Raw genomic sequence first — 20,929 nt, forward strand, 5'->3', positions numbered from 1 at the left:
GCCTGGGTGCTATTTCTGAGGTTTTTGTTTTTTAAATCAAGATTAGTGTTCTATCATTTTAGCCACAACTCCACTTCCAGCTTTTTGATGATTAATTGGAAATGAGAGTCTCTTGGACATTCCTGCCCAGGCTGGCTTCAAACCATGATCTTCAGATCTCAGCCTCCTGAGTAGCTAAGCTTATAAGCATTGAGCCATTGGCATCCTGCTCATTATTTTCTGATTCATGAGAAAGGTGTTGTAGGTTCTTAGGTAGAATGAAAAAAGACCTTTCTTCTTTCTTTCTTTCTTTCTTCCTTCCTTCCTTTCTTTCTTTCTTTCTTTCTTTCTTTCTTTCTCTCTCTCTCTCTCTCTCTCCTTTCTTTCTTTCTCTCTCTCTCTCCTTTCTTTCTTTCTTTCTTTCCTCCCCCCACCTCTGTCCCCGTCTTTGTCTGTCTGTCTCTTTTCTTTTTTGTGCTGCTCCCAGGGCTTGAACTCATGAGTTTTTTGGCTCAATTCTAGCACTCTAATACTTGAGCTATACCTCAACTTCCTGCTTTGTGGTAGTAATTAGAGATAAGAGTCTCAGGGACTTTCCTGTCTAAGCTGGCTTTGAACTTGGATTCTCAGATCTCAGCCTCTTGAATAGTTAGGATTACAGGTATAAGCCACTGGTACCTGGCTGAGAAAAGATTTTCATTGCCTTTAATAATTCATCTAAGTGGGGGAAGAGGTGACATTGTCTGAAAAGAAATATATTCATTACCTGACTTATGTAACCCCTCTGTATATCACCTTTATAGTAACAATTTTAAAAAGTTCATCTAGTAATCATGACATCAGTAACAGCATGCAAAGTGATTTCAGGATTGGGCCACGGGTTCATCTGAATTCTTCTAGATGGTACTACTAAAACAAGGGCTGAGACGTGCCTTACCTGCATACTACTGCAGCATGAGGATTAACTAGCCTCTATATCCTCCCTGGGCTTTTTCTAGAAATGCCACAAAGCTAGAATGATCCTTCCAGCAGAGGGCACAGTGAGAGCAAGCAGAGAAGAGGGACAGTGAGCCTCTGGGAGAAGCAGTCCTCACAAACCTGCCAGCATCCAGGGGACTGAAGTTCAGTCTTCTTGTGACCACTCACCACCACCAAACCTTGCCCCTGGTCAGGTCTGGCTGGGTAAAGAGTTGGAGACTTGCAGAATTAGGTCTTTGGGAATCAAGACCAGGATTTCAGGACTGAAGGGAATGTGGGCTGCTCTTAGCACAGCACTACCTTTTCCTGAAGGCAGATAGAGAACTTAAATATTTCTTGTTGCTGTCTCCATGAGGAAATTAAATTTGGTTCAGCTCATCTGGGGACTGGAATTTGATTTCCCACAAGATACTTTTAGCTAGGCACTGGTGGCTCATGCCTGTAATTCTAACTACTCAGGAGGCTGAGATCTGAGGATCCTACGTGGAAGCCAGCTCAGGCAGAAAAGTGGCAAGATCCTTCAATCAACTAGCAAAATGCCAGAAAGGGAGGTGTGGCCCAAGTGGGAAAGCACTAGAGAAAAAGCCAAGGGAAAGAGTGAGGCTTTGAGTTTATGCCCCAGTACTGTCACAAAATAGAAAAACAAACCCCTTCCCACAAGTGATGGAAACAGGGGCTATAATGTGGGGGAAAGTGCTCTTTGGGCTCAATTCCTGTAGAAAACACTTCTGGAATCTATCTTCACACCTTTAAGAGTCATAGCATGGGACTGGTCTCCCCACTCCCTCACCCATTTGCTGGCCTCCAGTCCAAGATATATCCAGCTATGTGTACGGGTAACTATTTAGAATCGTTAGGGCTCTAGCAGACTAGGGAATGTATCACAAAAACACTAAGGATCCTGGTGAATTGATACAGAAAACAACATACCTATTTTCAAGTTAGTCTCTCAGTTTCTTTTTCCCACTTCAGCTTCTCTTTAATCCCTTTAGGTTCCAAATGCAAAAGATAGCCATGGGTTTTCCACAAAAACACCATCTCATGGAGCAGCATAGGGAGGCGAGTCATTAAATATAGCCAGAGAAGGAAGCAAACTCTTCAAAACAAAGGACACACGAACCCAAACGTTCCATCCTGCTTGGGTCCCTGGGGTGTTCTGTTGGCTTAGAGCTTCCTGAATTCAGGCCAGGACTTCAGGACTGAAAGTAATCTTTACTGTTCTCAGCCCAGGGCACCACTGGCCCCCTTTAGCTAATGTTTTTTTTCTTCCCCACCTTGGGTATGGGGGGTAGGGGATGAGGGTGCCTAGACAAAGTATTGGGAGGGTGTTAGGAATGCTCTGATCTCACCCTGTGCTAAAACTCTGTGTCCTTAAACTAATCGCTTTGATCCAAGTCTGTTAAAAAAAAAAATGGCAGAACAAGCTGGTAAACTCAAACTTGCCTGACTACAAAATTGGAGTAGGAAGCTACAAAAGAACGAAGAAGCAAGAACAGAACAAGGAAATAAAGATGGGACACTAGATCATTGACTCACCAATCAGAAAGCATCTTCAAGGACTTCAAGCCTCCCTACTTAATGCAAGGCCTTAGCCTGTAACCCTGGAAGATGGTGCGAAATGGCTGAGGTGGGCTGAGCTGCTCACTTCCATGTGGTATATCCATGGCACAGCCTCTCTTTCTCTGCCCTATTCCTCTTTTAGTAAACATTTTCATCTTTACCTATGTTCATGTTTTGGGCCTCAATCCTTCTCTTGTCAGACATAAGGATGAAAGTCAAGTTAGCTGCCCCCAATTTTTCCCTGCAGCTTGTGAATTTCTGGTAACATATTTGGTTTGTTGATTGGAAGTTAGGGATTAAGTATGTCTTTTTCTGACTTGAAGTCACTGAAAGGTAATAACTTGACTTCCCCTGGCACCTTCCTCACCTGAGTGTGAACTTTCTGCTTAAAGATTCCAAGGATTTGGACAGTCTGATTTAAAACTGAGGAAAACAAGGAAGTTCTTACACATATATACAGTCAGTTTGAATGAACACGTGTATCTCTGGTAGGTCCATGTTTGGAAGATAGAATGGGCTAGCTGTCTAACAGTTCATTTATCATATAGATGAGTTAATTAAGTTGTATTCAACCAAACTCTGTGTGTGTGTGTGTTTATGTGTGTGTACTCACAAGGGCTTGAAGCTGACAGGACCTCGAGCTCTTACTTAGTTTTTTTTTTTTTTTTGCTACTCAAGCTACAGGCTTTTTTTTCCTGGTTAACTGAAGATAAAGAATCTTGAGGATTTTTCTTCCTGGCTGGCTTCAAAAAGCGATCCTCAGATCTCAGCCTCTCTTGAGTAGCTAGGATTACCAACATGAACCACCAGAACCCAGCATTTTTTTTAAATAAAAAAAAATTAATGCTTTACCATGGAAGAAATTCCCAGCCCACACCCGCTCAGTGGGCAAATGATAATGTTGATGAATTTTTACTGTGTGCTTGACTGAGAGATTCTGATTCTCCCAGTAATCCTGTCAGTTAGTTTCTGTTATTTAGCTCCTTTTTTTTTTGTGCCAGTCCAGGGGCTTGAACTCAGGGCCTGGGGGCTGTCTCTGAGCTTTTTTGCTACCATTTGAGTCACAGCTCCACTTCCCAGGTTTTTTTGGTGGTTAAGTAGAGATAAGAGTCTCACAGACATTACTGCCTGAACTGTCTTTGATCCATGATCTCAGCTCCAGAATAGCTAGGATTATAGGCATGAGCCACTGATATCTGGCTATTAGCTCCTTTTATTACATGAGGGAACTGACAAGAAGGTGAGTAGGAAGTGTGCTTCTGCAGTCTTGACTTCTACATTAAATTTTTTATCACTATTGATGCCATTTACTGGCTAATAATTTCTAATCATTTTCTCCTGGGTATTTCCAGTCAGGAGAAGGACATGGCACTTGTGGCATATGACACACTGCAAAATTTTAGTAAAGTATTTCTCCTTGAGTCAGTATTTCTTTATTGGGGGTAGGGAAGGAGGCAGGTACTGGGGTTTGAACTAAGAGAGTTCTCTATCACTTGAACCATGTCCCCGATCCTTTTTACTTTAGTAATTCTATTTTTTTTGTGTGTCAGTTGTGGGGCCTGAATTCTGGGCCTAGGCTCTGTCCCTCAGCTCTTCAGCTCAAGGCTAGCGCTCTACCACTTGACCCACGGCACCACTTCCAGCTTTTTCTGCTTATGTGGTGCTGAGGAATCAAACCCAGGGTCTTGTACATGCAAAGCAAGCACTCTACCACTGAGCCACCTCCCAGCCCTCTTTTTTTTTTTTTGTCAGTCAGGGTCTGAGTGGTTGCCTGAGCTTTCTCTCTCAAGGCCAGCATTTTTCCACTTTGACCCACCAGTTTTCTAGTAGTTAATTGGAGATAAGAGTCACATAGACTTTCCTGCCAGAACTGGTCATTTTTGTTGTTGTTGTTGGTCATGAGGCTTGAACTCTGGGCTTGGGTGCTGTCCCTTAGCTATTACAGCTCAAGGTGAGTACTCTACCATTTAAGCCACAGCACCACTTTTGGTTTTCTGGTGGTTTATTGGAGATAAAGAGTCTCACAGACTTTTCCTGCCTGGGCTGGCTTTGAACCGCAATACTCAGATCTCTGCCTCCCGAGTAGCTAGGACTATAGGCATGAGCCACTGGCCCGGCTCTGAGCTGGTCTGGACCACGATCCTTAAATCTCAGCTAGGATTACAGGTATGGGCCACCACTGCTTTAGTAATTCTTTCAGAATCTTCTGCTTTTTGACCAAGTCAGCTTTGGACCACTATCCTTTTACTCAAGCTTTATACATAACTAAGATTGTAGGTATGGCTACCACATCCAGGATTATTTGCTGATCTAAGGATTTTGTATAAAGATATAAGGATCTTGGTAACTTTTTTTGCTTTCATTGGACTTAAACCATAATCCTTCTATTTCTACCTCTCAAGTAGCTGGGGTTATAAGTATGAGGCACTGTGCCCAGACCTCGGTCAATATTTATTTGAAGTCTTGTTTACTTTTAAGTTTAGGCCCAGTGCACGCTCTGTGTATGTGTGTTATGTGTGTGTGTGTGTGTGTGTGTGTGTGTGTGTGTATGTGTTGACTGGGAATCAAATCCAGGGTCTTATACCACCAACTAGACAAATACCCCACAGAGCTGCACCCTAGTCCTCCAGGCATTTTTGTTTGTTTGTTTAATTCCACAGCTTTTATTCAATGCATGTGACTTATTCAGGTTGAGTTAAAGTGCTTAGTACAGGTCTAAGAAGGGGGAGAAATGGCAGTAGGAAGTGAACAAAATGACTCCTAGCTTTGGTTACATCACTGGTGCATTAGGGATGATACAAATCATTCAGTTGACTATGTCTTTGTCTGAAAGACAAATAGATTTGAGCAAGTGATGTGTGCTTGCTTTTACACACATTAAGAAGGGGGAAATAAAGTTATTAAGATGATTTGATAGGCACTAGGTAGATGGTAAGTTTACCCCCACCATTATTGTTACATACAATTAAGTCATTCTCTGTGCTATTTTTCTTTTCCTTTTTTCCTTTCCATTCCCTTCTCCTTCTTCTTCCTTCCTTCCTTTTTCTTCCTCTTTCTTTCTCCCCCTCTCTCTTTCTTTCTTGTGCTAGTACTGGGGCTTGAATTCAGGGCCTGGGCACTATCCCTTAGCTTTTTGCTCAAGGTTGGTACTCTACCACTTGAGGAACATTTATACTTCTGGCTTTTTGGTGGCTAACTGGAGACAAGAATCGTATGGACTTTCCTGCCCACCTGGCTTCAAATTGTGATCCTCAGATCTCAGTCTCCTGAGTAGCTAAGATTTCAGGCATAAGCTCAACTTCTCTATGCTATTGACAAGATTTTGACAGGTTAGCATGGAAGGAAAAGATGGGCAAAGGACAAGGAATAAAAATTGAGTTTTAAGTATAATTATGCATAGAAGCCAATAGGTTTCTCCTGTCTTATTGCCCAGGTCTAAAAATGGCAACCTATTGCTGTCCTTAAACACCTTACCTTGTTCAGAAAGAATAAGTCCCGTTTGCTCTTGAGGTAGTTGGAGAGATTTCCATATTTGCAGTATTCAACGATCACCATCAGAGGGCCTGCAGCCAAAACAGCACATACATGCTCAGACACAAGTCAGTCAGCTACTTTCCACCTTGAGCTAGCCTGGGAAACCTCAAACCAAACTGCCTTTATATTGGTTATGACCTAGGATTTACCCTTAGGGCAGAGAAGAAGATGAGTTTTCCAATGGCACCTAAGAAAGGTGTTTTGTTTGTGTTTTGGTGACGGTCCTAGAGCTTGGCCTCTTCAGAGCCTGGGTTCTGTCCCTGAGGGTTTTTTTCCTCAAGGCTAATGCTCTATCACTTGAGCCACAGCTCCACTTCTGGCTTTTTGGTGGTTAAAATTGGAGATGAGTCTCATGGACTTTCCTGCCTGGGCTGACTTTGAGCCATGATCCTTCGATCTTAGTCTCCTGAGTAGTTCCAGGCAAGAGCCACAGCACCCAGCTGGGAAGGGTTTTAAAAAAGAAAGCACCTTTATTAGAACACAGTAAATTTACAAAATACAATAGAAATAGAGACTGGAGGCTGGGATTGAGGGAAGGGCTAATGCAAGGGAAGGGAAAGAGAGATTCCCCAGCTATCCTCATCACTTCCAGACGCGGAAACACCGGGGGGCTAGGGCGAAGGGGCGGGGTGTAGGGTCTGAGAGCCCTTTCCTCAGCGAGTGCCTGGCAGATGACCAGTCCATCCCTTTTGCCTTTACCTCCATGCTTGGTGCAGGCTCCCAGCAGGTTCACCACATTGAGATGGTGGCCGATGTGGGTCAAGATCTTGAGCTCCGTCATCAGAGCTTTGTACTCGCTGGCTGTGGCCCCCTCTGTATGAGAAGCAAGGAAGAGTCAGGGCAACAGGACAATAGGGTTACTTCCGCAGGAGGCTGCATTCCTGCCCTCCTTGTTTGTCAATGCTCAATGGGTTGCTTCATTAACTTCCCCACATTCTGCCAAAAGACTGGGTCTCCAGACTGTTTTCATTACTCCTACCCTCCTGAGCCAACATCCTTTTGATTACAGAGAGGCCCAGTGTGTGGTGGGGTTAGTCACTGCACATTTCCTCTTGGTGTCTTAGTGGTGTTTCAGCAATGTGCTGAGGCAGAGCTGGCCACCTTCTGAGTGTGCCTGCCAAAAGACGTCCCTGGTGTCCAAAACAGGTGTAGCAAGAACTTTGCACATACAATCCACTTACACCTTTCCTCTTCTCATTCTCCTTGGTCAGGGAGTTCCAAGGAAGGAGCGCAAGGGACCAACAGAGAGCTGCTTCTGTCAACATCTTTACCCTGAGATGTTTTCTCTCTATATACTTTCGTTCCTAAAATTAGCTTGGTTAAGATTCATAGCATCTGACTTCATCCTCACACTCTGAGATCAGTCAGCAAGGTCAGCCCAAGAATTAGCAGGGTTGAAAAATCCAAGTGAAGTTTATGCTGTTGGTTCTTATTGGCTAATGTCTAGGGTATTCACTAATGTTTAAGAAATATGAAAAATTATGTTGCCGTAAAATAGTCCAACAATAAGTTGGGAGTGAAAAGATGGTGGAGAAAGTGTGGAAGAGGAGGTGGCCACTCTGTGGTAGAGTGTCTGTTTAGCATGCACAGGGCTCTGGGTTCAATCCCAGCATCAAAAGATTAAAAAACAAAACTCAACAAATAAAATTTTTAAAAAAAGGGAGTCAAAGGATTAAAAAGATAAAAACTACAATCAAATTTCCTACCTTAATCTTACCTTCCTTGAAGCAGTTACTGTTAACATTTTGGAGTTCAGACTTTTTTTCTATGCACTTTTAGACACCCAGTAAAAGTTATCTTTTGGGGGTTTCCACAGATAGAGTCATGTATTTGTGTGTTGTGTGTGTATGTGTATATATTTTTACCCCCTTTAAATATTATCAGGGATCACACATGATGTAACAGAAAGCCTGTGTGAAATCTTCATGCACATGTGTCAGTGGGTCTGTGGGACAGAGTTCTGGAAATGGGTCAAAGGTATGTGCCATGTGACTCTGTGGTAGACACTGACATCATATTTCATACACAAAAACCATTTTTTAATAATAACCAGATAAAATCCAGAAGCCTCCCAGGGAGGTGTGGTGGGAGGTAGCCTCATAGAAGACAGTCAGCAAATCATTTTGGATAAACAAACAACATGGTTACTCTTTTCATTTCAGATATGGGTTTGAGGTCCAAAAAGGTTAAGGTTTTCTTCTGGGAGTCTTTGAAAGAGCTTTTGAGGGCTAGGAAGGTGGCTCAGTGGTAGAGTGTTTGCCTTGCATGCATGAGCCCTGGGTTTGATTCCTCAGCACCACATAAGCAGAAAAAGCCGGAAGTGGCACTGTGGCTCTAGTGGTAGAGCACTAGCCTTGAGCTGAAGAGCTAAGGGACAGCTCCCAGGCCCAGAGCTCAGGACCAATGACCGACAAAAACAAAACAAAACAAAGAAAGAGCTTTTGAGGTTAAGGTCTGGGTTTGATATTTTGCCTTTTCTATTTCTCTTTGAAACAGATAGCCAATCAACTTACACAGGAATGCTACATTTAAAATCTTTTTTTCATAAATTTGATAGAGTAGGGAACTTGGCAGCCTTTTCTTTTTTGGTCCAGTCGTGGGGCCTGAACTCTGGGCCTGGGCACTGTCCCTCAGCTCTTCAGCTCAAGGCTAGCACTCTACCACTTGAGCCACAGCACCACTTCCGGCTTTTTTCTTTTTGCTTATGTGTTGCTGAGGAATTGAACCCAGGGCCTCAGGCATGCAAGGCAAGCACTCTACCACTGAGCCACCTCCCAGCCCTTGGCAGCCCTTTTCAATCAATGCTGATGGCCTAAAATACACATTTATGAAGATATTCATATTTCTGTGTTAGAACAGATTTTCCGGACTTGCTGCTGGCTCACACCTGTAATTCTAGCTATTCAGGAGGCTGAGATCTGAGGATCCTAGTTTGACACCAGCCCAGGCGGGAAAATCCAATTAACCAGTAAAAACCCAGTGAAATTATAGCTCAAGTTTGTAGACACCAGCCTTGAGTGAAAATGTCCATTGAAAAGACATGGAGCTGAGGCTCAAGTGGTAGAGCAAAGCAGCTTAGGGATAGCACCCAGGCCCTGAGTTCAAGCCCCAGGACTAGCACCACAAATAAATAAGTCAATAAATCAAGCCAAGTGGCAGCATAAGGCTCTGAATTCAAATCCCAGTACCACCAATTACTAACGAAACAAAATATTCTCCTTTCAAGCTCATCAATCCCTTTGAAGCTTTTATACCTTTGGCACAGAGAAAAGGCCAGGCCCTGTTGATGGTTCCATTTCTAGTTAAGGCCATAGGGGTGATCAGGGGTGCGTGAGAAAGTAGTATGGACATTAGATTTGCCTCTTAGACAACATGTATGGTAATATCAGGGAAATGGGACATGATTCCTGCTGAATCTGGTTCCACATTTGGTTTCACCTTATCTCCAGGTAGGACACAGGATTGTCTCTGGGATGTAGGCTAGGATTGTTTTTAAGATTGGGGGGCAGTGGAGCTCAAGACTGGAAGACCTGCCATCAAACCCTTACTGTTTCTACAGAGCAGCAGTACAGACGCACAGAGGCTGTTCCACTTTTGTGGGCTATGGTTCCTCTTCTGCCCACTGGGGATAAATGTCTACCTCACAAGGCAGAATAAGAAAAGCAGCAAGGTTGTGTTGTTCAGCCTAATATATTCAAGGGCCAACTGCTTTCTCACATAGGAGTCATGGGAGAATCTGGGGCTGAAGGAAGGATACCAATGCCAGTATTCTCACGGAAATGTCTGTAGCCTCTGAGTAGTCTATCCTGAACCAAAGTCCTGACTTGTGAACCCTAAATTCCTCCCCTACTTTCAGGGGGAAGCTGTCAGGTCCTTTGTAGATGTTGGATTTGGTTTTGTTGTTTTGTAAGGAGGAGGCACATAATAATTGTGGGTATTTATGGAGTACAATGTATTCACAGGTGTCTCATGTATAATTGTCAGAGAAGAGAAATTAGTATTATCTTTTCCTTAAATATTAAATAAATATTTAAATATTTATTTAAATCTCTCTCTCTCCCCCCTCCCTTCTCCCCCCTTCATTCGTTCTTTCCTTCCTTCCTTCCTTCCTTGCTGATATTGGGCCTTGAATTTAGGTTTTATGCTATTACTCAGCTTGCTTGCTCACAGCTGGCGTGCTAACACTTGAGCCATACCTCTGGTCCAGCATTTTGCTGGTTCATTGGAGATAGAGTCTCTAGGACTTTTCTGCCTGGGCTACCTTTGAAATGCAGTCCTCTAGATTTTATCCTCTTGAGTAGTTAGGCATGAGCCACTGGTTTTTTTTTAAATAATATACATTTAAAAATGGTTGTAAATTATAGCTATCCCATGGTGCTGCTGGACTTACTCTTTACTGAGTTTTCAACTCATTGTGTGCAGTCTCCTTTTTTAGAGTTTTATCAGGGTTCCTCTGTCGAGGACAGCTTTTGAAGTAGCACATGTGTTTACATAGGGCTTCTGAAGTAACAGTACAATGGTGGAGAAGAGTGAGAACTTGGAAAATGTCCCAAAACCCAGGGTCACTTTTCTTAGAGTCTGCTCTGAGTACCTGCTTCATTGGGTACCAATTGACTCAAAGTATCCTAGCATTATCCTGGAATCTTTGAAAAGCTAAACACTGCTCTTTAAGAGTCCTTCCTTCCCCTGTGCTTGAACTCAGGGTCTTTAAATTTTGCTTGGCCTGCCTTCTTCCTTCCTTCCTTCCTTTTTTCTCTTCCTTCTTTCCTTCTTTCCTTCCTTCCTCCCTCTTCCCTCCTTCCCTTCTTCCCTCCATCTCTCTTTTTTCTTTCTCTTCCTTCTTTCCTTCCTTCATCTTCCCTCCCTCCTTTCTTCTCTCCATCTCTCTTCTTTCTTTCTTTCTCTTCCTTCTTTCCTTCCTCTCTTTTCCCTCCCTCCTTTCTTCTCTTTCTTCCTTCCTTTCTTCTCTTCCTTCCTTCCTTCCTTTCTTCTCTTCCTTCCTTCCTTCCTTCCTTCCTTCCTTTCTTTCTTTCTTTCTTTCTCTTTTTCTTTTCTTTCCTTCTTTCTCTTCTTTCCTTCCTTCTTCCATTCTTCCCTTCCTCTTTCTTTCTCTTTCTCTCTTTCTTTTCTTCCTTTCTTTCTCTCTTACTTTCCCTCCCTCCATTCCTTCCTTCCCTTCTTTCTTTCCCAGCACTTGAACTCAGGGGCTGGGCTCTGTCCCTGAACTTCTTTTGCTCAAGGCACAACTCCACATTTGGCTTTTTCTGAATAGTTTATTGGAGATGAGAGTCTCAGGGACTTTCCTGCCTAGACTGGCTTTGAACCATGATCCTCAGATCTCAGCATTCTCAATAGCTAGGATTACAGACATGGGCCACAGATGCCTGGCTTGGCTTTTCTTTCAAAGCTGTAACTCTACCACTTGAGCAACACCTCCAATTCTGGCTTTTTGCTGGTTTATTGGAGATGAGTCTCTTTTTGTGTACCTAGGATGGCTTTGAATGTTATCCTCAGATTTCAGTCTCCTGAGTAGCTAGGATTACAGGTCTGAGCCATTAGTGCCTGGTTCTATTCTTTCGTGTGTGTGTGTGTGTGTGTGTGTGTGTGTGTGTGAGTGTGTGTGTGTGTGTTGTTGTTGTTGTTGTGGGGTTCGATCTCAGGGCACAGGCACTGTCCCAAAGCTTTTGTGCCAAGGGTAGCACTACACCAATTTGAGCTACAGCTCTACTTCCAGTTTTCTGGTGGATATTTGGAGATAAGAGTCTTAAGACTTTCCTGCTTGGGCTGGCTTTGAACCTCTGTCCTCAGATCTCAGCCTCCTGAGTGGCTAGAATTACAGAGATGAGCCATGGGCCCCTGGTTCTTTTTCTTTGAGTTTTTAAAGCCTATTTCTTTTTAATTTTGGAATCTAAAGATTGAAGCAACAAAATTTTCATCCCAAATGCTTTAAAGGACACATGACTCTGAGATATTTAGTTTATACATTTTTTACTGAGCTTCATCTTTGGTGCTAGTGGTAGTCATAAATCATGGCATGATTTGGCTTGGCCTTCCAGTACTTTCCAAAGTGGTAGCTTCTTTCAACATTAGGAAGAGGATGATCTATATGTTTAATTTCCAAAGAGGATATGTTTTATGGTTAGAAAATAAAAGGTCTGAGCAACTAAGTTGTTCTAGCTTTCTAGTTTTGTTTTATAGTTAGGGCAAGCCCAGGCTAAGCTGTGCGATTTATGACGTGTAGCAACTAAGTTTCCATTACAGTGTCATACTGGATCATGCCAACATTTTTGAACCCATGATCACAATGAGCATTGAGTCCCTGGAGATCTACTTTGAGATACAAGAAAAGAGAGATCTTCGGGTGACAGAGATCATTTTCCCATGGACAGTTCTGGATTGTTCCATTGACAAGCTTTCTTTGGAATGAGTATAGGCCTAATGTAAAAGTCTTGGAGCAAGGGGGTTCCCAGTAGTGGATGAAAGCGATGTGGCTGAAGCAGAAATAGCTTGTGTTTGTTCCTAGGCTACATTTAATGTGCATGTACAATTAGGGAATGCAAAACAGTGACCCAGCAACAGAAAGCTGGTGACAACGTACCTTTTAGCATTTTCACAGCCACAGTCCGGCAAGTGGGTGATTTCTTAATGCCAAATGCAGATGCTTGAACCACTTTCCCAAAAGCCCCTCTTCCAAGGGATTTGCCTACAATGAAAAGGAGACCTTGGTTTGTACGCCAAGCCAGCTGAGTGAGTTCTTGTATTTTTCAGGAAGGAAATGCCTTTTCCTATGTGTTATGTGAGGCTTTTTGCTTTGAATGGGTCCAGCAATGAACTGAACTCAAAGGAGACATAATAAGGGACCAATTTCTAGGGTCTCTTCCTCTCTTTCCTCTGCCTCTGAGGCCTGGCATTCTTTAGATCTTGGGTAGATCCCTTGAGCATTGCAGGAAGGTAAATGACCAGTTTCCTTGTCATAGAATCCTTCCAGAAGGAAGGCATGACTGCCCTGGGTAGGTACACTCATTGTTTCATGACATTGTCTAAGAAGACTTCTCGGTGTTTCACGTTAGCCCCTTTGCTTGGCATCTTAAGGTTATTCCTTTTGTTTGGTTTTCAGTTTAAAAAAAAAGGGGGGCTGGGGTAGGGAGACATGGAGAATGATGTTTACTGCTATGAGCTATAATATGCTTCGTAATCTAAAAAAGTAAATACTAAGTCATTTCTCAAACCTCCTTGCCAGGCAGAATATTTATTCCCTATGGTTAGATCATCATCACAAGTTCTCTTGGTTTTTTTTTTTTTTTTACTACATGCTCCTTCTTACCATGAGAGTAATTCGTTGTAACCCCACAGAGGTAGTTGCCAAATGTAATAACAAAGCAGGATTTCCTTTGTGGTACCCATTAGGTTATACTACAATAGCTCTTCGTATGTTTCTTTCTCCACCCTTGAATACGCCACCTTGACTCAGAGAGACAAAGATACTGAATCACCCCTGTCCTCTCCCCATGCCTGGTATACAACAGGGCTCCTGGATAGAGTAGAATGGAGAGCAGTATCTAGGAATTGGTGGGATCCCAGACAATGCCAATAGAGGGGCCTGCAGGATGATTGATGCTCTTTAGAGAATACTGTAACTACTTTTATGTCAGGGGATTTTCTTTTGCCCAATGAGGAAACACACAGATAAACAGATCTATAAAAAACAGCCTAGGGCTGGGAAGGTGGCTCAGTGGTAGAGCGCTTGCCTTGCATGCCTGAGGCCCTGGGTTCGATTCCACATAAGTAAAAAGAAAAAAGCCGGAAGTGGTGCTGTGGCTCAAGTGGTAGAGCGCTCGCCTTGAGCTGAAGAGCTGAGGGACAGAGCCCAGGCCCAGAGTTCAGGGCCCACGACCAGACCCACCCCAAACAAATACACAAAAAACGGCCTAATATGCTATAAATATAATATGCTATAAGAATATTAAGCCAAGAAAGTCTTTCTCCCTCTTTTTTTTGTGTGTGTGTTCTTCAGGAGTGGGGTGGGTATAAGCAGCAATACAAAAGTAAATCCTGACAGACTGTTCAGTTAACACAACCCTTTTTTCTCCAACGCAGTCCTCTTTCTCAGCCTGCCTGATAAATGCACCTTCAGTTAATTAGTCTTCCTTCCTCTCTTCCTTCCTCATGCCCTAGCCCTTCCCCCCAAGGATGTATACATTTTTATGGTTATTGTTAGTTTGTAATGAAGCAGGCCTGCTTCCTCATCTTTCATGCTTGTAGGCACAACTACTCAGTTAAGCTTCTGCTTAGTATCTTCGTCTGCTACCAACTCAGGCATCCAGTTAGGACATGGGGAATTCCAGTACTGTGTAATTGTAAGCGTCTCCGTGTGGCTGTCACTGGGACACGTTGTGCTTCAGAAGGGGAACACTGGGGAGATGACATGTTTTTTCTCTGGTCAGACATGTACTTATGGTATTACTAAACCCTACTTCTCCCAGAGCATAAACATAGGCAGAGACACAGTCTCTGATTCCTTCTTCATGTAAAATAATCCTCCAAATAGACCAGAATGGGGGCTCCTAAATTAAGATTAAAAGGCATCCAGTAGTCCCTATAGTTGCTGCACATGGAAATTGGGGTGGGGGAGCTCTGGTAAGTACTTTCTCAAGATTGGAAAAAGTTGTGCATTTTAGTTTGAGGCTTATTTTCTGCTTTTAGAGAAAAAAATGCCGGGCATTAGTGGCTCATGCCTATAATTGTTTATTACTCAGAACCTGAGATCTGAGGATTATGGTTCCAAGCCAGCATGAATAGAAAATCCATGAGACTCATCTCCAACTAAAACATCAAAAAGCTGGAAGAGAGCTGTGATTCAAGTGGTAGAGTCCTAGTTTTGAGAGAAAAAGCTAAGAGATAGTGCCCAGACCCAGAGTTCAAGCAGTAGTATTGACACAGTGAAAGAAAGAATGAATGAAAGAAAGAAAGAAAAGAAAGAAAGAAAGAAGGAAGGAAAGAAAGAAAGAAAGAAAGAAAAGAAAGGAAGGAAGAAAGAAAGTGAGAAAGAGGGGGAGGGAAAGAGGAAAAGAAAGGAAGGAAGAAAAGAGAGGGAGGGAGGAAGAAAGAAAAGAAAGGAAGAAAAAAAACAAAGAAAAGGAAGAAAGAGAAGCAGAAAAAAGAAAGAAAAAGAGCGAGAAAGAAAGCAAATCATTTTCTTTTTGCCATACCCCTCTCCATCTAATGTAAGAAGATCCCCTTGCTTGAGAAACATCAGGAAAACTCTCTATACACTCCTAAGTCTCTACTTCTTCAGGGCACACAGACACCTCCCCTTTCCAGAATTTCCACCCCCACACATTCCCTTCTCAGCCGTCACAACACACTTTGTTTTAACAAGTGTTTGGGGGCTCTGCTTCGATCACAGCGAATACACTGGTTCTCACTGGCTTCTCTCAGTCCTCTCTTGGAAGCCAACTGCTGCCTCATAAAACAGCAAGAAGCGATTAGAGGCTTTTAATCATTTGGCGTGTTAGAATCCTGCAGACCCGTGGCTCCAGTTTCAGGGAGCATAGTCGCACTGGATTTGACCTCATCCCATCCTGATCTTTTCCCCTGAAAGTCTCTCTCGTGTTGCCTGGAATGTCACTAACTCACTCAGAAATGTGTTAGGTCATTGTCATGCAATGCAACAATACTAGAATCTCCTTCAGGAATGTCCTGGAATGGCCAAGATCACTGGCCACTCTGGGGACAGCTCAGAGCAGTATAAACTGGGCCCCTCCGACAAGTAAGGATGCTGATTTCACAAGACACAGCACCGGCCCAGGCACCGTGGACTTGCCAAATTCCAAACTCTGGTTTTCCATATTTGGTAATTCTCCTTTTAAATCATTGTACAACAGAACATGCAATGTCAGAGATTATCCTAACTTCTGGTATTAATTTATAGAAACTAACTTCTCTCCCAGGGTTGGTGAAGAATCATGAAAAGGGAGGTGATATTTTGTTCCTGGAGTTCAGGAATTTCAGTGGTAGCAACACCTCTGACTCAGGCTCCACTATCCATCTATTAGGTACTCTTAATCTCTGACTTCCTTCCCCAGGGCCTAGAATCACAATGAACACAAGTAAACACACTGGAAATCACCCCTGCTCTAATGTTCCAACCCAGTGTAACTCTACCCATCAAATGGGCCTTTTCTCTCCATCCATCTCACTATAATCTTGGTGACTTTCCCTTGCCAATGATGACTTCAAGTCACTTTGGGCCATTGATCCCTTGAGCAATCCATTAGATGGATGAGCAAGCAGATCTAGATCTTGCTGCCACACCAGGCATCAAAGGATTTAACAGTTCTTATTTGACATTGTAGACACTGACCACATCATAGCACATGGCAACTCAGGCAAGGGAAAGGAATGGTAGAGAATATCTTAACAAGGAGAATCTCCTGAAGGGGGCTTCTGTGAAAAAAGGGGTTCACTGAGCCCCAAGAGAAGGATGAACAATCTCCTTGCATGTGCTGGTCGTACTAGGAAGGAATCTTCAGGTGTTCTGTCTGATTGTGACTGATAACCTTGGAAAGCAGTGTGGCCTGAGAATGGCTCCTGAGTGGGGAAAATGACCTGTGTTCCCTGCCAAGGTCACGGAGGGGCTGGGCACATTGCCACCTAATTCAGACTTGTAGCAGCAGGAACTCATGCAGTGTGCCACCTGCCCTGAACTTCTCTAAATTTAGTTGTTTGCTCCTCACTCCTCAATGGTTTGCAGCCATTGCTGGCTTTCTCCTGACTCTCCAGCTTTGAGCTAACTCCCAATCTTTTTCTCCAAGGAAAACAGAGTCTGCTCCAGGTGCTGTCCTTTCTCAATGTAAGCAGAATCGTTTCAAGACCCCAAGAGAAAAACAAGGAAAATCATTTTCCCCTTTCTTTCTGTTCTCACTCCAGTATGGTTTGCGTGCAGGGAGAGAGGTTGAGCCAGGGGACTGGGAACAGCCTGTTTTTTACACCAACAGCAACCAACTCTAGGATCCCTGGATTCACAATCTGTTTTCCTAGTTCTGAGCACTAATGACTCTGGCATATACAGGAGTGAGTGGAAAACTTTCCGAGGCCACAATGCAAATCTTTTCGGTAGGAGTGGATTTTAGGGTTGGAGATGGGTGTGCACTGTGATGTCTGAGGGGGGAGGGAAGGGGGGGGAACGGAGGGTAAACCAAGACAAAGCACATTTGCCTGCTGTTTACAGCATCCACCCTACCTGGAAAACAAGTCTCTGCTCTTCAGCAGAGAAACTGGAGCAATCTCCTAGGGCTTCCCACTTGGTCTGGGCAGTCCCAACACCAGCATGCTCAGGGGGTGTCATTCGTGGATTTGCGTAGATGGGTTTCTGATCCACAGCCTTGATGAGTACTAATTCTTATACCAAATGTCTGATTTCACTTGCTCCTCACCAGGATGAATTATGTGTTGGTTCTCACATGTCTAACTTTCATTATTCAAGAGGGCCTGGCGAGCCTCTATCTCTCTCCCTTTTCCCCTCTGTTTATCTACTTTAAAAAAACTTTTTTTTTTTTTAACATCAGTCTCCAGACTAATCTTTTAAACGCCAAGCACATTTGCATTCCCAGGTGCCTGAATGGCTGCTGCTCAGAGATGGTACTTAATAACTGTTGGATGAGCCGCAGGTGCTCTCTTATTGCTTTGTCCTGTTGGCTCCCATTTCCTGAGAATTCTTTACTGCTGTGTCCCTGGCCCTCCTAGTTTATGGGCATGCTAGAGGGGAGAATTTCAGACAGGGTTTTCTTTTGTATCCATCAAAGCACAGTGGTTTGTACACAGTAGGTGCTTTGAAGGATTTGGGGGTCTGGGGAGGAGACGCATTACCCAGTTTCAGTCGCTCCCGAGCAAACTCCCACTTGTTGGCATCATAAGGGAGCCGCTCGCACTGCTCATCCAGGGGAACTTCATCGGGGTCCATGATGATCGACAGGTAGTCAGTCCTTACCTCAGAAGAAGACTGAAAGGAGAAGAGCCCGCAAAGTCACCACAAAGAAAACAAACCTCAGATATCCAATTTAAAACAGTACTTGGTGGCTGGGCACTGATGGCTCATGCCTATAATCCTAGCTACTCAAGGGGTTGAGCGCTGAGGATTGCCACCCAAAGCCAGCCTGGGCAGGAAAGTCTGTGAGACTCTTATGTCCACTTATCCACCAAAACACAGTATATTGGAGCTCCGACTCATGTAGAGCACTAGCCTTGAGTGAAAAAGCTAAGGGGCACTATCTAGGATCTGAGTTCTAGACCCAGTACTGACACACACACACAAAAATAAAATAGTACTAACACCTGCTGCTCCCTGGGGTCATTTGGTTGCAAATGTGTGTCAGGTACAGAGAGTGCCCCTACACACACACACACACACACACACACACACACACACCCTTGGGTGTTCAGTTTCTATGATACAACTTTCTTTTCTCACACAACATTTCTACGAGTACTGGCTTTCACATCCCATATTAAATAAATGTACTCTCAAATTCTCCAGTGACCTTGTATATGTAAAGTATTTCAGGAAAATTCCAAACAGTGGCTAAAAATAGCTTTCCATGGCATTCTGTACAATACAGATGGGCAGCCAGCCAGTGGGGGACACTGTGGCTTTTCTACATTGTAATAAAGGCAAGACACTGGGTGCCAGTGGCTCACATCTGTAATTCTAGCTGCTTAGGAACTGAGATCTGAGATTGTGAGTTGAAGCAAGCCTCAGCAAGAAAAATCCATGAGACCCTTATCTCCAATTAACAAGCAAAAAGCTAGAAGTGGTGGTGTGGCTCAGGTGGTAGGTTAAAAGCCTTGAGTGAAAAAGACAAGTGAGAATGTGGGGCCATGAGTTCAAGCCTCAGTACGGGAACACACACAAAAATAAATGAAATCAAATCAAGTAATAAAGGCCAGATGGGGCAAAGTAAACCCAAGGGCCCTTATGAAATACAAGCAACACTCAAGGACAGACCTCTTAGTTGCATTTCCCTTCCTCGAAAGGCTATTGACTCCATTAGTGAGATGAGCAGAGAGCTTATCCTATTCTCAGAACTTTTTTTTCTAAGAAATGGAAGTTGATCATTCCAAAGGCTAAGGAGTAAAACGGGACTTAAGACATTCCCAGGACATTCTGCATCTATTAGACCATTGGTAAGATATCAAGTGAATAAGATAGGGATGTGCCTTGAAGTGCTTGTTTTCTTGGTAACACAAATCAAGCCCAGAAAATACTCTTTTAGTCACAGCATAGATAATTAGATTTGCATTTATTGGCAGATCCATTTCAATGAGTTCATTTCCTATTAGTGGACGAATTTACAGCATCCGTGCCTACATTTCTGAAGGCAGACTCTTGAGCAACAGAAAGGATTCTTGCCTAGAAGTGGACATCCCTGAGGTGATTTCAATGAAGTTGGGGCCCTCCTTTGGGACTTTTTCCCTCACCAGGCTCAGAGCTGAAGTGGCGAAGACAGCCTTTCCATACATGCCATTTCTCATTGCCACATTTCTCATTGCCACCCCGTTACGGACTGCCACAGCTCACCTCATCCATCACTTATAATCGTCCTTCTCACAAAAATTATCACTGAAATGTGTAACAAATAGCCTAAGACAGAAAGGCTTGACTGGCTTCATCAAGGATGGAAATGAACGATAGGGAACTCATTCATCATGAACTGCATCTACCATTGGTGTTAGACTATTAGGGACCAGCCAGCCTGTCAGCCTGCAAAAGAGTATAACTTCCTCTACCAGCTGCTGGGTGTTCAAGAAACTGGAATAGTTGTGTGTGTGTGTGTGTGTGGTGTGCATGCATGCATGTGTGTGAAACTTGGGCTTGGATTAAGAGCTGGGGCACACTGGTCCTGAGCTTAATCGGAGATAAGAGCCTCATGGGTTTTCATGCTACAAACTGAAATCCTCAGATCTCAGCCTCCAGAATAGCTAGGATTACAGGTGTGCACCACTGATCACTTTTATGACTAAATGTTTCGATTCTAGAATGGTCCAAGATTGTAAGAAAAGTCTCCAACCCTCAAAGAGCACAGGATAGCTGAAACCTAGCATGAAACCTAGAATGAACCTTGAGTTCATTCAGGATATTGGCATGGATAGTGGCAGTAATATTGACAGAGGTTAGGGAACAGGTGCAGGGTAGCAGTGGTGGTGGTGGTGGTGGCGTGTGGAAGTATCTCCCATGTAGCATCAATGGGATTTTGTAGTTTATCTCATTAGGGGAGATACCACACCCAGCTTAAGTCAGGGCTTCGGCAAAATGTTGACAAATATTTATTCTTGCCATTGACATGAGCGCTGAACATTTTCTAGGCTCTTGGCATAGAGGCCAACTGCATGGATTTGAGTCATTGCTGGACTTCTGAGCAGCCACATAATCCGGGGCAAGTGGCTGACCCCCTCTGACACTGTTTTCCTTATCTGTAAAGGAGTGATAGTAAGGTACTTATCTCCTGGGCTGGTTGAGACTATGAAATGAAATAATCCACATAAAGCTGTTAGACTGGGACCTGGTTTATAGCAAACATCAAAAAGTGCTCATTCTAACACTGGCACATGGCAGGGATAAAAGAGGAAAATATATACACTCCTTATCAAATAAGGAATTTCCTTTGCAGTGAAACCACATAGAAGTATTTTTGGATTCCTTGCTCCTCTTGCCTCCAATTGTTTTGCTTTCCCTCTCAGTCCTTGTTGATTTTGCTCCTCCAGGCTCTTTCCCAGTCAGGAGTGTGGACTGTGGCAGTATAGGAAGGTGCAGGATGGACTGTGATTTTCTATTTTCCTACCAACTACAACTTTCAACATCTGCCCCACACTTGGCTTTGTA

At 43.5% G+C, this 20,929-nt stretch overlaps 1 protein-coding gene across 1 annotated transcript in view; it reads right to left on the reverse strand.

Annotated features, from left to right (window-relative positions):
* The window catches only part of Flt1 (fms-related tyrosine kinase 1), a 185,363-nt gene that overhangs the window by 25,509 nt on the left and 138,925 nt on the right, over positions 1-20,929 (reverse strand). Inside the window, exons 17-20 of the mRNA XM_013027297.1 lie at positions 17,920-18,052; positions 12,650-12,754; positions 6,751-6,864; positions 5,992-6,080 (exon numbers count right to left, since the gene is read on the reverse strand). Coding sequence (XP_012882751.1) covers positions 5,992-6,080; positions 6,751-6,864; positions 12,650-12,754; positions 17,920-18,052 — 441 coding nt within the window. The remainder of the gene's footprint in view (positions 1-5,991; positions 6,081-6,750; positions 6,865-12,649; positions 12,755-17,919; positions 18,053-20,929) is intronic.

This window comes from Dipodomys ordii, unplaced genomic scaffold, assembly GCF_000151885.1.
Source record: "Dipodomys ordii isolate 6190 unplaced genomic scaffold, Dord_2.0 Scaffold102, whole genome shotgun sequence".
Taxonomy (NCBI): Eukaryota; Metazoa; Chordata; class Mammalia; order Rodentia; family Heteromyidae; genus Dipodomys; species Dipodomys ordii.